General features: G+C 38.3%; 1 protein-coding gene across 2 annotated transcripts in view; it reads left to right on the top strand.

Annotated features, from left to right (window-relative positions):
* The window catches only part of VWF (von Willebrand factor), a 133,649-nt gene extending 113,456 nt beyond the window's left edge, over nt 1–20,193 (top strand). For both annotated transcript variants that reach the window (XM_030444075.1, XM_030444083.1), the window contains 9 exons: nt 293–403; nt 2,272–2,455; nt 3,350–3,390; nt 8,909–9,025; nt 12,394–12,492; nt 14,012–14,140; nt 15,566–15,605; nt 19,014–19,111; nt 19,852–20,193. In XM_030444075.1, coding sequence (XP_030299935.1) covers nt 293–403; nt 2,272–2,455; nt 3,350–3,390; nt 8,909–9,025; nt 12,394–12,492; nt 14,012–14,140; nt 15,566–15,605; nt 19,014–19,111; nt 19,852–20,040 — 1,008 coding nt within the window. In that variant the 3' untranslated portion in view covers nt 20,041–20,193. The remainder of the gene's footprint in view (nt 1–292; nt 404–2,271; nt 2,456–3,349; nt 3,391–8,908; nt 9,026–12,393; nt 12,493–14,011; nt 14,141–15,565; nt 15,606–19,013; nt 19,112–19,851) is intronic.
* Nucleotides 20,194–20,451: the final 258 nt, after the last annotated feature.

Raw genomic sequence — 20,451 nt, 5'->3', positions numbered from 1 at the left:
CAAAATATATAATAAGTAGGAAATAATGAAAAAAGAATTTCAGCTCCTGATGTGTGCATTTTAATTAATTTTTTTCTGACAGATAATGTTAACTATTTAACAGGATGCTGATCACTTGTTTGTTTTGTAATAGCAGTGTTTAGCCTAACAGTTGTGTTTTCAAACTCCCCTTGACATAAAATGTTGCTAACATTAAACATTTGTCCCAATGTTTTCTTTCAGAATTAAACTTCTCACGTTGGCCTCCTATTCTTGGATCAGTCATTCCTTTTCTTCTACTTTCTTCTTCTAGGGTTACAAGTATGTTATCCAAGAAGGAGAGTGCTGTGGGAGGTGCCAGAAGACTGCCTGTGAGGAGCAGCTCTTCCGCTCTCGGGGTGATGCAGACCCTCGTTTGCATGAGGTGAGGTGGAGGTGGTCTGGACACTTTCTCTTCCACTAAAAGTGCCCTGGAAGTATTTTGTGTTCCAAGGGAGGAGGTAAAGAAGATATAAGCTATTTCTTCTATGCATCAAGCAGTGCTGAAGAACAGTGTTTTTTTGGGATATGTGGTTTACCAGGTTCTAACCAGCAAGCCTTCTGCACCCTTTTCAGTCTCTAAGAGTGCAATTTTTTTGTGTAAAATTAGTAATTTCACAAATGGTAACTCAAAAGAAAAGTCAATGGGACTTTTCAAACCATGATGTTTCTCTGGCTTAGATTTTCCCAATTAATTTATACTGCTCTATGAATAGCAGGCAGATGGGGTACAGTATTGATTGAATTTCACAGTCCTATTCAAATAGTATATCCTATTTGGTATACATTGAATTTTCAGGAAGTAAATGAGGACAGAAACATGAATTATTCTCTGGTTGCTAAAGGTAAGCACTGCATTCAGATCAGACTGCTGTGGTCCAGGCCACTGGACCTGTATTCTGCTCAAAATAACAATTAGCAGCATGCCTCTTCCCTTAGGATTCAAAGAGCCCAATGGGGAGTGAGTGCATGCAATAGCCATTTCAAAAGTACTGCAAATACCACTCTGAAAAACTACATCAAATTTTTTTTCTGGTTTTGTCTACATTTTTAATTCCTTCAGGCTATTCAAGCCCTTGTCAAGCCTTTGCCTGCCTCAGCAGTGTTAAATTACTTAATCCTATGCAAAGTCCTGGATTCAACAAAGGCAGAAATAGTTAAATTTGTTTAAAATAACAGACCTTCTCCCCACATTTTCTTCCCTAAGTGTTGTTTATAATATGTCTGCATTTTTGTCTACATCTCACATTCACGTATTTAATATTAACTTTTAAATAGATTCTTTTACAAAAGCAGTTTGCTGCTGTCTTTCAAAAAATGTTAATTTAACTTTTTGCAGCCTGCCTCTTCCCTGATTTTACCAAGGACATTTCATGTAGATCAATATTATTCTCTGCTTCATAAAACAAGACTTCAGAAGGACTATTTTAATACCCTACTGCGTCTTTCTGATTTCTCTTGTCCTAACGGAGATATAGATCCTTAAATTCTGCTGTCTCTTTCTTGCTGTGTCCTCTTTCAACCTTTTTTGTCACTGAAAAAGGACCAAGTATTTAACACATGAGAGAAAAATGTTCCTTAACTGCATGAGGAAAGATGTTTGAATTGACTGGACCTGGGGATTTGATTTGCACCTTCAGTGTTCTTCAAGTGTATTCAAAGAGTCAAAGAGTATTCAGTGGAGATGTACAGCTTCTAAGCAGTGATCAGTTCCTCCCAACATCTTCTTTCTGTCCTGTGTTAAGGCCTCTTCCCACTAATGTCCTCAAAGTTCCCTCCTTGTCTGACTCATGGGTGATTATAATCAGTAGGACTGTCAACAGGATCTGTCCTCTTGTACATTTCCAAGTGTTTTCAGGTCTAGAGGCTATTGCCAAAACCTCCTTTGGACTTAGTAGTGCTGATTTGCAGCAGGTTTCAGCAGAAAGAGAGCCAGCTCGGCTACAGTACAGTTCAGTGCAGCCAGCTACCAGGTAACAAATGTAAATTTAAATCTAGTTAAAAGTGCTTTCTCTTCATGTGTTATTTCACCAGGCCATTTATTTTTCACCTTAAGGATAACTCCTGTACTCTATGAATTGAAGAACAGACTTCTCTATAGATGGATTGTCATTGTAGGGATCTGTGGAGAACAGACTGTTTCTGATGCATCAAATGTGCTTTTTGCCAGCATGTTGGCTGTAGTGATCTTGCCTCTGTCCAGTGGCACAAATACTGCTGCCTGCATTTCATCTTTTTACAACTTCCCACCAGGTTGGCACAGAGTGGCGGTCGCCCTTCAACCGCTGCGTTATCAACGAGTGTGTACAGGTGAACAATGAGGTTTTTGTGCAGCAGAAGAATGTTTCTTGCTCTCAAATGGATGTGCCTGAGTGTCCAGAGGGAACTGAACTACGTTGTGACCAAGAAATAAACTGCTGTCCTTCCTGCAGATGTGGTAAGTTTTTGAGCATGGCAAACAGAATCACTGGAGAGTGAATCACTGAATGTGTTGATCTCCTGTTTCTGGAAAGTGAGTGTTATGTGAGTATGGTGCTAATTTGAAGCTCTCCTGGATAATTTAGGCATTGATTACAATAGCACCTACTGCTTTTGTCTTCCCAGGTGATGTTCACTTGCTCCTCTTGAACAGTCCTACTGTTAAAACAGTTTTGCACTGATTCAATGAGACATACCATGCTGTTTCTATAGCTCATTGTTAAGCATTTCAAAGAGGTCTTGAGATGCTCTAGGCCTAGGAAGGTTCAATTCTTTCTCCAGAAGAATTGAGAATCCAGAAAGTATTGAGAATGGAGAATTCTTTCTCCATACAGCCATATTGTCTTCTGCGTGTCTCTGAGCATTGTGGCTGTGGCCGTTTCCTATCATAGACTTGGGTCAAAAATCCAAATCAGAAAATTGGCCAAATGGTCTGGGATGCCTGGGAAGATTCCAAGTCATGTTTAAATGACAAGTGTTTATGCAACCCCAGGGTGAGGAGCTAGCAGTGTGAGGAGGAGGGAAAATATGCCCTGTAACTTGCAGAAAACCTGAGTGGATCTTCTGAGAGTGACACTTGAACTGAAGAGGAAAATTTGTATTGTGCCCTGTACTTGTTAAAGATCAGCTCAGGAAGAGAGATTTGGAGGTGAAATTCAGGATGAATCTGACAAATTACTACCTTTCAAGGTATAATGCAATAGGGCCAATTACACCTCTTAACAGTGAAACTTGATATAAATGCCCTCAGTTGGAACTCTGAGAAGTCAAAAAAAGCATGCCTGTGGTTTATTAAATCTTGGTAATGTCATGACAATGGTAATGCTAAATACAATATTATCTTCTTTTTCAGTCCCCCTGAATGGTTGTCTTTTGAATGGCACTGTTATTGGGGTAAGACATGATTCCTTTTATTTGCTGTGATTGTAAGGCATTTAAATATTTGAATGAGCTTTTGATGAGCACAACTGTCCCAGAATACACATGAGCATAGACGACAGCTTTGTTCAGACAGAATCTCTGCAAATGTGGCTTAGGGTAATATCAGTGACAAGGGGTTCAGCATGTGATTGTCCAGGTCAGGCCCCTGCCTGGTCTTTCTGTATGACAATGAGTATCTCTGCAAAATGGAGACAGTCATGTTTCTTCACCCTAAAAGACAGCTTGAAAAAAGTGCTTAGAAACTGTGGTAATCTGCATTGTGAAAAGGCTTGCAGGCTACCAAATACACAGGAAACTGTCTGTGAGGGATAATCTCAAAAATCATCCTTGCCCACTTTGGGGGAGCAAAAACTTTCCATATTCTACCTAGAGGATAAGGAAAATTAAAAACAAAAACAAAAACAACAACAAAAAAACCCCAAAAACCAAAACCCAAAAGGATGGAGACTTTTGCTCAGCCTGTGTGGAAGGAGGAGTGTACCTCCTTGGCTATTAGCAGGAACAGGAAAGCTGAGTTTCCTCACTGTTTGACCTCTGTCCCCTTTCAAGATCCCTGCTGATCTGCCCTCAGTGGAAAATTTTCCTCAACTACATATTTAATGGATAGATTAAGACATGTTTAACCCAGCCTGTGACAGTGGGAATGATGGGAGCTAAGCATCTGAGCTCATTTATGCCGAATTTATCTTTGGAGAGCTCTGTCAATTGTCCATTGTTTTCTTAAATCCGTATTCTGGCAGCACCACTGGTGTCAAAGAGCTCTAAATATTCTCATCATCTCCTGAGGAAACAGGTCCTCTTTAGTCATTTAAGCTAACTTTTAACTTACATATTCCTGCGTTGTGAATATATGGCTGTCTTTTAAATTTATTCAAAAGGTGAGTTTACTCTGATTCTTTGGATTTTTGATGCATGGCATACAGAAATTTTCTCCATCTATTTCTTCTGATTTTTTATTTTTTCATAGCTTATGTACACTCATCAGTTTGTTGGAGCTAAAGCCCTATTATCCAACACTCATCATTCTGTGTGGAGATTACTTCTTTGTAGAAGTAGATTCAAGGAATAACTTCCTAACTCATCAGAGCAGTGGGAAGAGGGTTTGCAAGTAGTAAAATCTGAAATAATCTGCTTCATCTTTGATTCCTCTATTTTTCTCCTCTCTAGTATGTTATGACAACTAGTTGTGGCATTTTAGAAAGACCATACTTGTAGAGAATGTCTAGAGTATAATATAGTTATTCCTAGCTCCTGCAGCCTTCTGTTGTACAGGATATGCATTTGTTGGAAGAAGTTGTTTTTCCAGCTTCATGCTGCTCTTTCATGAACAATTAATTTTTTTCTCTTCCAACAAAATGTTTACCTATCTGTCAAGTAAAGTCTTTGTTCTGTTTTCAAGTGTTTTAAAATATTTTAAAATACTTTAAAATGAAGCATGAACAAATTTTGAAACAAAATGTCATCGTGAAGGGAAAATGAGAAGCATCTGTATTTGGGAGACTTGAAAATAAAGTATTTCAGCTTTTACAATATTGAAGAAAAAATCCTATCTTAATAAATTTTTCCAATTTTGTCTGAATTCATAAAGTGTTTCAGCTGGAACAAAACTACATTTTGACTCATTTGCTATTTGGATATATATAAAAGCTGTCTTTAATTTTTTAATGATTAGTGTTATTTTCCTTTTAGTACAGCTTTTGAAATGTGGTCTTGTCCTTCCTGACAACTGCTCCTTTTATCAAACACTGCTTGTAGAAAATTTTGAAGGTGTAGGTAGGCCCCAGATGTTAATGTTACATCTGTGCTCCTGTTGCCATGAATGTCAAGCATTACTGAAGTTAGCATTCAGCAACACAGTTCCCAAAATATTTTCTCAGGATGAAAATTGTATCAGTGCATCATTTCCAATATATAATCTTTGAAAATGTTTGAGCAAAGTGGCCATTTTAATAAAAATAAAATAAAATAAAATAAAAAAATTTAAAAAAACAGAGCTTGTATTAGAATTGGTCTTAAATGAATGAACTTTTCAGTTAAACTAGCTTCATCTAATAACTTAGTGTCAGCTAATAATCTGTATATATAAAAGCTTTTAAGCAGCTGGTGTTAGTACAGCTTTGTCTTACACTATTCTGTACTTCCATGACTGTTGGAGAGTTCTGGTCAGGAAGGAAGATGTGTCCACAGAAGTGTATGCTTCCTGGATTTCAGAACCTTTATTCTGGGTCCTTTAAGAATAAGTTTTAAGTTTCATTTTGTACCAAGGGAAAACTGCTCCATTAACTCATTCAGTGAACAGTTCCAAGTTTTGAGTCTTTTACTGCAGTTCTGTTAAATGACTGTGTCCTTAATCCCTTCACATTTTTGTCTTGTATCTGGTTACTGATATTAAATTTCAGTAATTTGGTGTAGTGCATTCATTCTGCTGTTCTTAGCAGTGCTGTGGGCTTTAAATGCAGACTTCCAAGCAGGTGGCTGTATTTACCAAAAGGATTATCTATGTAACTCCTCTGTTTTCCCAGGCTTTTACTGAGTGGCATTTTTGAAGGAGGTCTGAGTAGATTTGGGCTTCATGCAGGTTATTTTGGATGCACTGGCTAACACTGGGTTGGCAGGTGTTGATATTTGGTTCTAAGTTAGCCAGAAAACATGATAGGTGTTTGTATAAAGGGCAAAGGAAATATCAGTCCATTATTTTATTTTGTCCTGTCATGCTTGTTCAGAGAAAACCCTTGTGTGCTGATCCCTTAGTAGATTGAGTAAATATCACAGAACTAAGCCATGCTGCAAACTTTGGATCAAGGCAAGACCTTCCCCCAAAAGTTCAAGGCACTTGTGTGTAAGGATTTCATTTCAACATGACCCTGGCAAACCCTATGTTCCTGCCTGCAACAACAATGTTAGCATAAACACAACTTCATCTGTCTTCCTCGAATATAATTGAAATGTTAGAACTACTAGAAGATCTAAAGAGGATATCAATTGTCCTATCAGTTTTGGCTTTATGGCCTTTTTTTGTCATGGTGGGAAAGCCTGGAGCTACTCAGGCATTCTGTGATGAGCATGTACTTCTAGAGGGCAAGAATGAAATATGATTATGATAGCAAGCAGAACAAACCCAAACATATTCTGAAACAGGTCAATGGAATGAGGACATATTCCAGATTTGTAAAGCTTTTGTGTGTATATGCACACCCGTTTCATATGACATTTGCTATCCATTGTTCTCCCACAGGAAGATATGATGAGTATCCTCATGCCTTTATCTACTGAGGTCTTCTAACCATCCAGATTGACAATGATTCAATATAAAAGGTTAAAACAAGAAAGCTGAAGAATCCCATATCAAGGTCTTAGACTGGGTTGGTAACAGACCCTATAGGTATTACAGCTTCCATCATGTTTTATGTGGAAGATCTTTTTTCTAGACCTCCACAAAACAAGAGAGAAGTCATTGTTGTTGCTGGTGCTTTGTAGAAACCCACTGAGGCCTCTGAGCACTCTGCTGTGCTGGAGTAAGAATGTAATAAAAATTCTTCAGCTGGAACATCAGGCTAAGTATTGAGTTCCTGCACTTGGGTCACAACAACCCCATGCAATGCTACAGGCCCGGGCAAGAGTGACTGGAAAGTTGGAAAGCTGTCCAGTGGTCGAAGAACGCTCATTTACAGACATCTGACTATGAACCAGGAGTGTGCCCAGGTGACCAAGAAGGCCAACAGCATCCTCCTGACTTCTATAAGAAATAGTATGGCCAGAAAGAGTAGAAAAGTGATCATACTCCTGTATTTGGCCACACCTTGAATACTGTGTTCAGTTTTGGGCTCCCTCACTACAAGGAGTGTACTGAGGTGCTGGAGAATGTTCAAAGAAGGGCAACAAAGCTGGTGAAGGGTATGGAGCACAGACCTCTGAGGAGCTGCTGAGGAAACCGGTGTTTAGCCTGGAGAAAAGGAAGCTAAGGGGAGACTTTATAGCTCACTATGAATACTTTAGAGGAGGTTGTAATGTGGTGGGGGTTGGTCTCTTCTCCCACCTGATAAGTGATAGAATAAGAGGAAATGGCCTCAGGCTGTGCCAGGGGATATTAGGAAAAATTTCTTGCCCAAAAGGGCTTTCAGGCACTGGAGCAGGCTTCACAGGGGAGTGGTTGAGTCACCATCTCTGGGGCTATTTAAAAGACAGGTAGATGTGATGCTTCAGGACATGGCTTAGTGGTGGACTTAGAAGTGTTAGGGTAATGGTTGAAGTTGATGATCCCTATGGTCTTTTCCAACCTAAATGATTCTATGATTTGTCCTTCAGTGTACATCTTGGAGTATAGGCTCTGAACTACATATAAATGCATTATCTTTTTACTGCTATTTTGGTTAGATTCTTGGTTTTGTTCCATTTGTTCCGTAAGTGTTTACTAGTGTGGAACAAGAAAAAAAGCCAAAACTTGAGGATATGTATATGATGTAGCATGGGAAATTCCTACTCCAAATGAAGTTAACAGTGACATTCCACTGTCTATTGAAGCACAGTTCAAAGTTTTTATAATCTAACAATATTCAATGTCTGTCTACCTTATTTATTAGGTTCTAGAAGTGCTTTTCAAAAATCTTGACTAGATTTCTTCCCACTTTGTCCCTTCAGCCATAATGTTTTTTTATTTTGAGGTTGAAATGGAAGCACTTGGAAGGCAGAAAGACTTTGTACTTTCAGTACTAGGAATCCAATTACTAAGTCCAGATCCTTTTGTTTCTTATTTAATAGTTTGGCAATGATATAATAATAGTATGCCAATAGTTTGGCATTTTTGCTCTAGATTTTAAATACCTTTTTGCTTGCTTTGAGAATATGATGGGATCCAGCAAACAAGGTTCTGGGAAAGAGCTCAGGGAATTTGAATCTTGTGCAACCTCCGCTGCTGATTTGCTTATGACTGTCCACAAGTCCAGTTCCTCACTCAGGAGTTCTGTTTCTGATTTTGTTTTTTGTTCTTCTTTTCCAATTTTAAGCTTTTAGGCCTCTGGAGATTTTAAGGAGTATTATTAAAAGTACAATAACAAGTAATTTCTGCCAATTGGCAAACCAGTTCACTAAACTTGGGAAAAATGAACTGGTGGCAACCACCTAACACATAGAGTAGTTCAAGTCAAAATCTTCCTCATCACTTTCAAGGATTCCTTTCTTGCTTGCTAGCTTTGTAAGCAATGAAGGAAGAATTGTCAATGCCACTTTGCAGAGTAAGGGATTCTAAAGGGCTTATGTGAAAAATAGCCTCATGCTATGCTGCTTGTTATGGAATTAGAGATGCAAAAATTTTGGTCTCTGGAAAGCAGGGGCATTGTTTTTCTGTTTTCTCTTGTGAAGAATTGTAATGCAAGATTTCATAAAAGAGATTTAACCTTGATAAAATTGGTCATTTATTTGAGTTTTGCTAAAGAGGCAGTCACTAATTTACAAACTGGTTCTAATGTTTCAGCCATGGAGACGCCTGATGGTGGATCAATGTACAACCTGTGTCTGCTCCCTCCAGACAACATCTTCTCGGATATATACTCTGACATGTACCAAATTAAGCTGTGAACCATGCCCAATAGTAAGTGCAAGTGGTCTGGATGTTTTGGTTAAGAACGTGTCTAATCAGGTCACATTCTTCATTGTACATACCAATTTATGTTCTGCACAGCACTGGGACCTGTTGTCTTTCTTCAGGTTTTTCTGATAAATCAGGGCTCTGTGTTCTTTCCCTGATTTACGTGAAATATACCAAATGTGATCTAAATCCAGAGTGTAAAAAAGGTGACACTTCATAGTACTGAGGCCCACAGACATATATTTTTGTGTATTTTAGGCTACCTGCCTTTAGGGAAAATAAGATTTTGTAAACATATGCAGCAGGAACTGCTATGTCTCCTTTCCTACAATATTATCTGTCCCTCCAGAGACAGCTCAGCCATATCTCCATGCTTGAAGGCTCTCCAATGACTATCACATACTGTCTAATAGCTGGGGTCAATAATATTTCTGTCTCATTCCAGCCATGCCTTGGGTGATTTGAGGTGATTGTCCCCATGAATTCCACTGGCCTTTCTGAAGTCTTTGTTGCTGCTTTTCTGCCATCATCTGCAAGGAATGAGCTTGGCTGGGAAAGCCAGAGGCAAATAGCTCCCATTTATACTCCACTGACCAATACTATGACTAGAATGGTCGAGTAGTTCTGCTCAACCATCTGGTTTTCTCTCTTAGCACCAACACCTTAAATAAAAGGAAACCTAAGAAAATTGCAGAGTCTGGCTTCATCTCCCCCAGACCAGCAGCTCAGTTTCACACAAAAAGGCTTAATTGCCCCTTCCTTTTCTGCCTTTCCCTGCATAATGGATGGAGCCCAGTGGATCTAACCAAACCCAGAGCCTCTGCAAGCATTGGCTACTGCACCAAAAAACCCCATGATCATATGGGATTCCTGGGTGATATCCAGGAGAGACATACATTGATAGGGTCCCTGCAAAAGAGAGGGGTAGGATTTTAGTAGAGTTCAGTCCTCAGCCTCTAAAGTAGAACAGGAAAGGACAACACAGTAAGTCAAGTTTCTGTACTAATAAACCAAACAGAGCAAGACTGCAGACTCAAATTATGTCATGCAAACCCTTGAAGAAGTGTCAGTAGTGTCCCAGTTGGCCTGTTCTAACTAGTACTTCAAAATAATGCCCAGGCACAAGCCAGTGCTTAGGGTAATCCAAGGCCAGCCTCTTTTGTGGGGAGAATGCAGTTTAGACATAAATATGTGTTCCACTTGTCCACAGGGCCTCACACCCTTTGTTTGCTGGTATAGATGAAGCCTGTGGCAAAAGAGAGAATGTGGAATACTTTGTGTGGTTCTGGACCCTAACATTACCTCTGCTGTAATCTGTGATTTTCTGATAGGAAAATAAATGACCAAGCTCAGTGCTGAGCATCTTCATCACTTCCCCAAAATATAACCTGGCTGATCAATAAAAAATTCACTAGAATGAATCTGTGGTCAGAAACTTGTGTGCCTTTGTGTTTTCCCCAAGAAAAATACTCAAACATTAATGCTTTTCAATGAAAGAAGGCAGCTGTAAAATTGAAGAATCAATGAAATACATGGTAGAGAAATGAGGAAACATTCTTCTCCTGCTTCCTTCACCACCCATACGATTCCCAGACAGCTCTTTCCTCCTCCCTGACCCAAAAGTACAGACTAAACAAAAAACCCTGAAGAGAAGGCCATTTCCAGTTGGGCTTATTATGCTCTGTGAACTTGTGTTTTGGAGCTGTGCAGCTACTCAAGAGAGGCTGTAGGTCTAGGTGTATGTATCCCATTGTAGCCATTGTAAGGAATCTGTGAAGCCTGAGAGGAAAAAAATCAAACAGGATACAGAATATCATCGTGCCCCTAAGGCCAGTGGGGTTCACACACATATTTGGGATCTTTCCTGTCTCAGAGTCACTGATTTCGTGGTGTACCCAGATTAAAAGCAATTCCTTAGAAATGGGTGTAATAACTGTTTAAGTGTATATACTCTCTCAGGAGCACCTGCTTTCTCCTGGATGTTGAAGCTGTGAAACTAAGTGCACTGGTAATTGAAGTACAGTCAACTGCAGCATATTCTGCTCATCAGGGTCACTTTATTTTTTTGTCATTTTATGACCTACTTTAGGTGCTTACATATTTTTGCTAGAAGAACAAATTCACCTAAATAACAATGAATGATATTTTCTCCCAATGATTTAATAATAACCTCCCCAAATTCTTTTTTCTATAAAAAACATATGAATAACATGCATGCCTTCTCTCAACCAGAAGTGATTGTCGTCTTAAAAATGTTTAGCTCATCACAAGCAGATGTTGGTTATGTGTAGCAGCTGGAAACATTACTGTGGGACACTTTATGTGTTAACGAAGTTCATTTCTCATTTTTCCTCTCCTCTCCTCCTCTCCTCCTCTCCTCTCCTCTCTCTCCTCTCCTCTCCTCTCCTCTCCTCTCTCTCCTCTCTCCTCTCCTCTCCTCTCCTCTCCTCTCCTCTCCTCTCCTCTCCTCTCCTCTCCTCTCCTCTCCTCTCCTCTCCTCTCCTCTCCTCTCCTCTCCTCTCCTCTCCTCTCCTCTCCTCTCCTCTCCTCTCCTCCCTCTCCCTCTCCTCTCCTCTTTTCTTCTTTCTCTTCTCTTTTTCTCTTTCTCTGTTTTCCTTCCATTATCCACCTTTCTTCCTCTTCATTTAGTGCTGCTCATTCTCCCATTTGTCTTCCCTTGCCACAGTTTTTCCTTCTGGTGACATTTTTGTGGCTCCATTATTCCCCTTTCTTTCCTTTTTCATTTTATTATTTCATTCTGTCTCTGAGAGTCTCTTTGCTTTCTTATCAGGCCATTTTCTTTTCCTTTCTGTAGCCCAAGTTGTCCACCTTAGCCTTCTTATCCTCTGTCCCTGCCCAGTGCTTACTGGTTGTCCTACCCTTTTCTCCTAATTTAAGCACTTCAAACAACTTTTCCAAGTTGCACTGTGTAGTATTGATTAGGTCCAATCCTGCACACTACAAATGTGAACTGAGTATGACTCAAACCCTTTTAATAGTTTTAATAGTTTCTTACCCTCTGCTACTGTCAGGTGTTTTTTTAGTGGAATTGAGCTTGTGACTGTTACAGTCAAAGATTGTTGGAGCTAGTGAACACAGGAGGTTTTGTACTTGGAAATAAACTTCTCTCCATATTGTATAATAAATTTTATTATTGTATTATTATTGTATAATAAACTAGTGCAAGGCTTAATGTCAGCCTTTATAAAAAACAAACAAACAAACAAAAGTATGTAACTAATTAGATTAAGCTAGTCTTCTGCTGGCTGTCACTTTGCCCACTAAGTTTTTTTTTTAAGTGTCTCCACAAATAAGTGTAGGAAGCATGCTTAAACCAAAATAAAACCAGAAAAATATCTTCTACCTTCTAGAATTACAGAAGACAGGAAATCACAGGCTCTTGCTGTGGAAAATGTGTGCCAACTGCATGTGGCATCAGGCTGAGGGATGGAAGGCTTAAATACCTTCAGGTAAGTTTTAGGCACTCTTTTATTTATCAGTGAATGTAAGTAAATGTAGGATAGACTTCTGGTGAACCCAAGAAAAGTGCATGTTTTTACTCCTTTTGGGTTAGGTAGCAAGGTATTACTAGCATTTCTTTTATATCTCAGAATGCTTTCTTAAGAAAGTTAGGGTGGTTTTTTGTTTGTTTGTTTTCCCATACCCCAGTACAAAATTCTAGAGGGACATTCTAGATGTACCTGTAAGCATGAATATTCCCCAGGAAGTATAACTGGAATATGAGCTCAAACAACTATATAGGGGAAATAGGAAACACTCTTTAAATGAGAAATGGATAATGAAAATTGAAAATTTTGAAAAAATTCTCCATCATGATACATTCTTAAACAGGAGTGGATAGTTAAAGCCCATCAGCTCATGACAAGAAACTGAATATAACTTTTTTTTTTTTTTTTTTTAATGCCATTCCTTAGCTAAGTTTTAGAAGGGGCAAATATGGGAAGAGCAATGAAGCTGGTGAAGGGTCTAGAGCACAAGTGTTATGAAGAGAAGCTGAAGGAGCTGAAATTGTTTAGTGTGGAGAGAAGGAGGCACAGGAAAGACCTTATCTACAACTACTTGAAAGATGGTTGTAAGAAAGTGGGTGTTGGTCTCTTGTCCCAAGTAACTGGTAATCGGATGAAAGGAAATGGCCTCAAGTTGCACCATGGGGAGGTTTAGATTGGGTGTTAGGAAAGCTTTCTTCTCTAGAAGGATTGTCAGGCACTGGAACAAGCTGCCCAGGGAAGTGTTTGAGATGTTTAAATACCATCCCTGAAGGTATTTAAAAGATGTGTAGATGTGGTGCTTAGGGATGGGGTTTAGTGGTGGACTTGGTAGTGTTAGTTTAATAGTTGAAGAAACTCCCAACTCATTTGGAAGTTAAATATTTATATATATGTCTCTTTCAAAGAGAATTCATAGAACCAATCTCCCGAGTTTATCTCTTAGATAGCTTCCTCTTTTAAGGTAATGGAAATGTCTTTCCTGTTAAGAGCTGAAAAGGTTGTGTTTTTGGCAGTCTTGACTGAGCTGTAATCAAGTGGCTATGGGAGTAAATAGAAGATGATGACTTTGTTGATAAACAATTCTGTTTACTAAAGATTTTCATGTTTTACAAGCTTCGTCACCAAAGTGATGAAGTTTTAAAGTAATATATTATATTATATAATATTTTATAATTTCACATCATTATATTAGTTTTAATAATCATATTTTACCTTATTAAATTATATCATATCATATTAAATAATATCACATATTACACATTATATACTTTATTAAATATATAAATATATTTGTGTTACATATGATTATATAATTATTACATTTAATAATATATTATGTATTATGTTATATGATATTATTATATTACATTATATTACACCTAAAATACCAGTAAAGGAACAGTTGGGCTGTACAGTGTCCTGGAAACATACTGTCCCGTGTTTTTTCTGTGTTAAGCTGACAGCTCTTAAATCTTTACAGCCAAATGAATCACTTCAGGATGGCTGTGATAATCACTCCTGTAAAATAAATGAAAAAGGGGAATTCATCTGGGAAAGGAGAATCACTGGCTGTCCTCCATTTGATTCCAGAAGATGTTTGGCTGAAGGAGTGAGTAGTGAAATGGGTCCTATTTCCAGGTTTCCTAATAGACTCTGTCATGTTTATGGTTCTGTATATAGGTACCTTAGTGTATTGGGGTGGGAAACCCCACCCCTTTCCCAGCACCTTGGCTAAACTGAATTTGAACTTTGAAATTCAGAAAAATTTAAATTTCCTTTAGTTTAAAATATATGCTGGTTTTATCTAGGACTATACTGCAGGGGAGATGCTGAGCTTGCAGAAATTTTGTTCCATATGAAGCAGCAAATTGTAATAAAATGGTTGTCCTAACAATGTTCTGCTTGGCATCCAGAGCCAAACTGTGTGGATAATTACACAAACTGAGAAAACAGTTTTTTCTCTGAATATGCATATGAAATGCTAAGACCTTTTTTTTTGTTTTCTACCCTTGTATGGGGTTAGGTGGTTTTTGCAATGCTGCAGGAAGAGTTCAACCTTCCACATTTGCAGTTGCTTGGTAGAGTGATATAATGAAATCCCTTCTCAAGATGCTCATGCATCTTTCCTGTGATTTGTGGTTAGCCATCCATTGAGGAACAGGGTGCAGGCTGGAGTGCTGGAGTGTGGCATATGGGATCCTGTCTTTGCTCACCTAGCATTCACACAGGTGTTAATATCCACCTGTCCCCATATCCTTGGGTATGATGGGAAGCAGGAAACTCATGCCCAAACTTCTCTCAACATACACATCAAGCAAATGGGGGGTTTGATTATGTATAATGAATAAAGCTTTTACTGTGCATTTCTCACTTTCTGAAATGACTGTAACCCATACAAAAATAAATATTTAGAAAAATGATTGATTATGCTGCAGGCTTCGGGTTATCATATTTGAAAGGTCTTATTTGAAAATTTATTCTCGTCCCATTAGAAAAAAGAAAAAGGAAAAAAAAAGCTTTTCAGCTCTAGAATTAAGGGTTTTCCTCTAGTTACAAGTGGAAAGTTTGGGGTTCCTTTAATTAAAAGAGCCTCCAAACTTCTGTAGGTAAGTTCAGGTGTTCAGTGCAGCAATGACATCACCCTGCAGTATAAGTATTTCTCCATTTTTTTTCTTCCATTATGGGTTTTCATGAATTCATAACATGTCATAAAGACATAAGACTTGAAGACTATTAGCACTCTGGTACCCAGAAATTTATTTGTATTCTTCACTGTTACTTTAGAGAGCTCCCAATATATGGTGAAAGTGATATTTTTCAGGTATTGAATTTACTAATCATCTGTCAACAAATAGTCACAAGTTGAAAACCTTAAAATAAATTATTACTGATGTATATTTGTATTTTTGTACAATATAAAAATACCATTTTCTTGCCTAATACCCTCTTTTAAGCATCCCTTTGTATTCTTCAAGCATGCAAAGTTGTATTACTTGTGCCAAAATATAAGTTTTGGGTTTTTTTATTGTTTTAGGGAAGAATTACGAAAATTGGCAATACCTGCTGTGACACATGTAAGTAAATAAGCCAAAAGTCCTGTATGGGAGTGTAAGAAAGTGTTAGTACTGGGAAAGGAGCTGCATTTTGCATAGGATGCAGTTTAACGAAACAGAGCTAAGCAAAGTGGTTAAAACCCACTACTGAACAAGCCCACCCTCTGATTGAGATACTGCTCTCATGTTTTGTACACTAGAACGTATGTTTTGACAGGATTCAGAAGTGCTTAGAAAGAAATAGTCACTCTCCACATTTTATGCAAATTTTATGCACATTTTATACGAATGTTTTATTTTATTTTTCATCCGAAGATGACAGGAACAGCGTTGCACACGCAGGTTGACAAACAAATCATTTAATCTGAAACTGAATGTATGAAGCAACCATTTTCTGAACAATCAATAAACTTAAAATTAATTTAGTGAAGAAGCCCTGGTGGCAATAATGTATTTTCACTGCTTGGTTGGTTTTGGTTTTGTTTCTGTTGTATTTTTTGTTTGTTTGACTAGGGTTTTTTGTTTGTTTTGGTTTTTTTTTGTTTGTTGTTTCTTGTTTTGTTTGGTTTTTTTTTAAAATATTGTTATAGCTAAAAAATGGTCAGAAATTCTTGTCAAAGATGCATTCCTATAGAACAGCCTGGCTGCATCTTAAATTCATCGGTTTAGGGGTTAGTCCTGTGAACTCTTAATTTCATGCATCACTATGTAGATAATCCAAATGTCAGTCAGGCTGTGAGTATAGGAAGGGTTTGCTTACATGAGAAAGGATTGCAGGCTTAGGTTCTCATTTCTAAAATGAATCTCTGATGCCTTGGTGTACAGACAGCCTCTCAGTTTTCTCCTCTGTGATTAAAAAAAAAATACTGTAACTCTATTAAAATTAAAAAGAAAAAATAACAAAAGATTGATAAACTCTTTAAGGTCAGAATATCGACACCTTGCCTGTGTTCGATTATCTCTCCTTTATTTTTTTCTCTCTATCCATGTGCTAATAAATAAAAGATGGCCAGCATAGCAGCCCATCACTGCACTGGCACAGTACCTGCTGTAATAATATCCCTGATGAAGGATGTTAACTCCTAGAGAGTTTGCAACCATTGCCTCTGTGTACAATCCCTGGGGTCTAGCTTGAGAAATAGAAGTCAGAAAGGTATTGAGATAGACTGTCATCAAATGGCTCCAAGAGTTAATTTAGTTAAGAGAGCTTTGATCTGCATGGCTTCAAGTAAGGAATACTGAAAATTATTTATTAATAGAAATCAGATTTTAGGATTTAAAAGACAAAGTGGTGAGCAGGGTCTTCTAATAGAGAATGCCTATCAGTGCAGCTGAGGAGAGGAGGAACCCAGGTCTGAATGAGCACAACTCAATGCATGTGTTTATTTAACAGTTTTAGTGATTTAGAAGGGATACCTACTTGCAGCGACTAAAGCAAACAGCTCTAAGTGAAATACCATGTCCCTAAAGCCACCTTCAAATCCTTATTCCCATTTCTGTTTGCTTGGATGTAGCTCAGAACTGTAAAGTCCCGTATTAAAGCCCTATTGCTGGCAGCTTCTCTATTCAGGGTTCTTCATAAGGAAAAGCCAACATACTGCCTCCAGTCAACTAACCACAAGCTATCACCTGAAGGATGGTGATTAACACATAGCTTTAAATCAGATATTTCTAGATACCAAACTTTTTTTTTTTCTCTCCTCTGTATTTATCCACCAGGGCAATCTTTAGCAAACAGTCTCTTACCTACTCTAAAGGAAACGCCAAGTCTTGGCAGAATTACTGTAAAAAAAGAATGAATAATTTAATAATTCTTAAGTCAGATACAAGAATAATCAGTTTCCAGTTTAGATACAGGTTATATTGCCTTCCTGGGTCTTGAAAGAGTTTATCTTTCAGAAACCTCAGTACCATGAAGAGCTGGGCAATGAACTTGTTCCCTAGTTCAAAGCAGTGCTCAGGGTGATGCTTTTGGTTCAGTAGAGTCCTATGTGGCTTTTAGCAAAGGTTGTTTAAGAAGCCTCTTCGTCTTTCTATTGTTATGCCTTGGCAATGGGAGATCCTTAGTGTGTCTGAGGATGTTGTTTCAGGTTTTAAATTTGTAGGAGCACATAAGTGCTTATTTTCTCATTAGATTTACTGGTACTATCAGAGGGCTTGATTTTTTTTGGCAAACAATATTCCTTATTTTCACACTTAAGTGGAGATACAACTTCTTTTTATCTCTTTTACCTATTGATCCCGACTACATATGTCTTGCTAAGTTACAAGCACTTGCTTTTGCAAAGGAGGCATAGCCTACAAAAAAAGTAAATGAGAGTAGCAAAGTAACTTGAGAAGAAGTCTAAGCCAGGACCAATAGGTGATGAAGCTGTGTTGAGCTCGATGACAATTATTTTGTTTGGGCTTTTCACTCATCTGGACACAATAGTCTATTTCTTCCAGGTGAACGAGTTGTATCAAGTGAAGTGATGAAATCATTAAAAGAGAAGTGGCAATTCCAGCGCTGGAGCCAGAATACTTTTTCACGATTTTTTTTTCTTTTTTTCTTTTTTTTCTTCTTTTAATAAGTTTAAAGAATTAGCAAGGCACAGAGCCAATTTGGTACTAACATTCACATGGAAAAGGTATTGAAATTTATGTTTGATGGATACATTTTTCTTCAGTACATGTATCTATTTAGTTGTGCAGTTGGCCAGCTGAATTCCTTCATTTCTGAAATACTGTTGTGTAGTATGGAAAAAATAGTCCAGTACTCTGATAAATACAGAATTTTCATAGGTTAACTGGAAGTGAGCAAAAGTAAATGCCTGTATTTACACAGGTATGGCACTATATTAGCACAACAGTTTGCAGTGCATAAAATATCCACATAAAAAAGCATTTTCACCTTTACAATGTTTTAGATAAGCACCAAAACAGAGAGCTGCTTGTACTGACTTACCTTGAAGGGCATCATCCCAAGGCAATAGAATCTCTCTCCTTTGACAGCCCCACAAACAGTCAAGTCAGGATGCTCTTTTCTCCCATTTGGTTATTGGAGTTACCATTTGGGTCATCTTTTCCCTGCGCACCTGTTTGCTTGATGTGCCATTGAACTATCTTTAAAAGGAAGAGTTATCCAACAAAGGAGCTGAGAGGTAAAAGACAGATGTTAGGTGGCAAGGTGGCTTTGAAAGAAAGCAGTCAATTGAGAAGGAACATGAGTGAAACCCTACTCTTCAGTGGAATTGTAGGGCTGTGATCTAGTCACACAGCTCTACATTAATTGCTCTAAGGAGACACACATAGTTCTCTTACTGGGGAACTTACAAGTAATGACATCTCACTAACAGCAATTTCAGTAATAAGGGGAGGGGAGTTAAAAAAGCAGCTGCCAGCACTGAAACCTTTTTTCCTTTTTTTTTTTTTTTTTTCCAAACTTGGTAGGTGTGGAAGTGGAATGTCGTCCAGTAAGTACCAGACAGCGGTACACAAATATCGATGGATGTGTGGCTGAGAAGGAAGTGCCTATTTCTCATTGTGAGGTAAATAACAAAAGCATCTCTCCTGCTCCAAGACCTGCCCTTGCCCCTCTCTCTTTTCCACAAGAGAAATCCTTGCATCCTCTATGGCTTCACTTTAGTAAGTGGCACATCAGTTTCTCTCCTCACTGATTCACTCAGTGTAAGCCTCATTGGCACTTATTTTCTAATTTTCCTGAATTTTCTCTATGCAAGCTAGTATGAAGAAAGACACCATATACTAAAGGCTAAAGACCACTCTCCTTTGCTTCTGTCAGAAATATATCCCTCTTTGGGCTCTGAAATCTATTTATGAAAGTGTAAATAGTTATTTAGATGCGTGAGACTTTAACAGACAAGTAGAATAAGGATAAAAAGCAACCAGCAGGACAACAATGGATGTAGCTTGCAACATTTGGGCTAAAGCACTTTCTGAACGCATGATCTCATACAGCTGAGACGATAACCATATGTGCTCACAAGCCAACACAATAGCCCTGGACATCAGCAATGATATTTTAAATTTTCTTTGTGAGTGACCATTTCCTTCACCTCTCCTCAGCTATGCTTATGCTCATGAGACATTACTCTCTGACCAGCACACCACACTCTGGAATCAGATATTTGTTTCCGAGCTGCTTGTTTACAGCAGGGCACAGAACTTCAGGCAAAGTCATCTATGGATGCTTTAAAGGAAAGAACCTGGATTCTCATTGCACAGAGTCTGCCAATCTTCAAACTTCTTGTCTCTTTTTTTCATTTAGGGCAAGTGCAGGAGCAATACCAGATACTCTGTTCAGACAGAGAAATGGGAAGATGTGTGCAGTTGCTGTACAGCCACTCAAACCACCATCGTCACCATCCCTCTGCGCTGTGCCAATGGGACAGTGGTGCAGCATTACATCCCTTCTGCCTCCCAGTGTGAATGTTCTCCTCGGAAGTGTACAGAATGAGTATATCTAAGGAGCTCTGTTGTTTAATCTCAAGTTTTATGTTGAAGGAATTTTACAGTGCAAGCCTCATTTTTTCTCTGTAGACCATTTTATCCCATAGATTTCTGACTAATTCTATCTACATAGCAAGCAATAAAACTTACTAGCACAACAGACCATTTTCTGATTATTCTTGGGGTGGTTCATAGAAGAGCTATTCTAGATTGTATTGTTCCTCCTCATCTTCACCATGGAAAGTAATCCACATTATGAGAAACAAACAAACCAACAAAAAAACTCCATAAAAAAATGGCAAACACAAAAGAAAGCAAACACACAACACAGAAACTTCTACTTAGAGAGTATATCCCCATGCATTTAGCACTGTCTTCAAAGACATTACACTTGCATTCCCCACTTCATGCCTTAGTG

The sequence above is a fragment of the Calypte anna genome, chromosome 1, assembly GCF_003957555.1.
Source record: "Calypte anna isolate BGI_N300 chromosome 1, bCalAnn1_v1.p, whole genome shotgun sequence".
NCBI classification, from domain to species: Eukaryota; Metazoa; Chordata; class Aves; order Apodiformes; family Trochilidae; genus Calypte; species Calypte anna.
The sequence above is the reverse complement of the archived record's forward strand: the minus strand, read 5'-3'. Positions and strand labels throughout refer to the sequence as shown.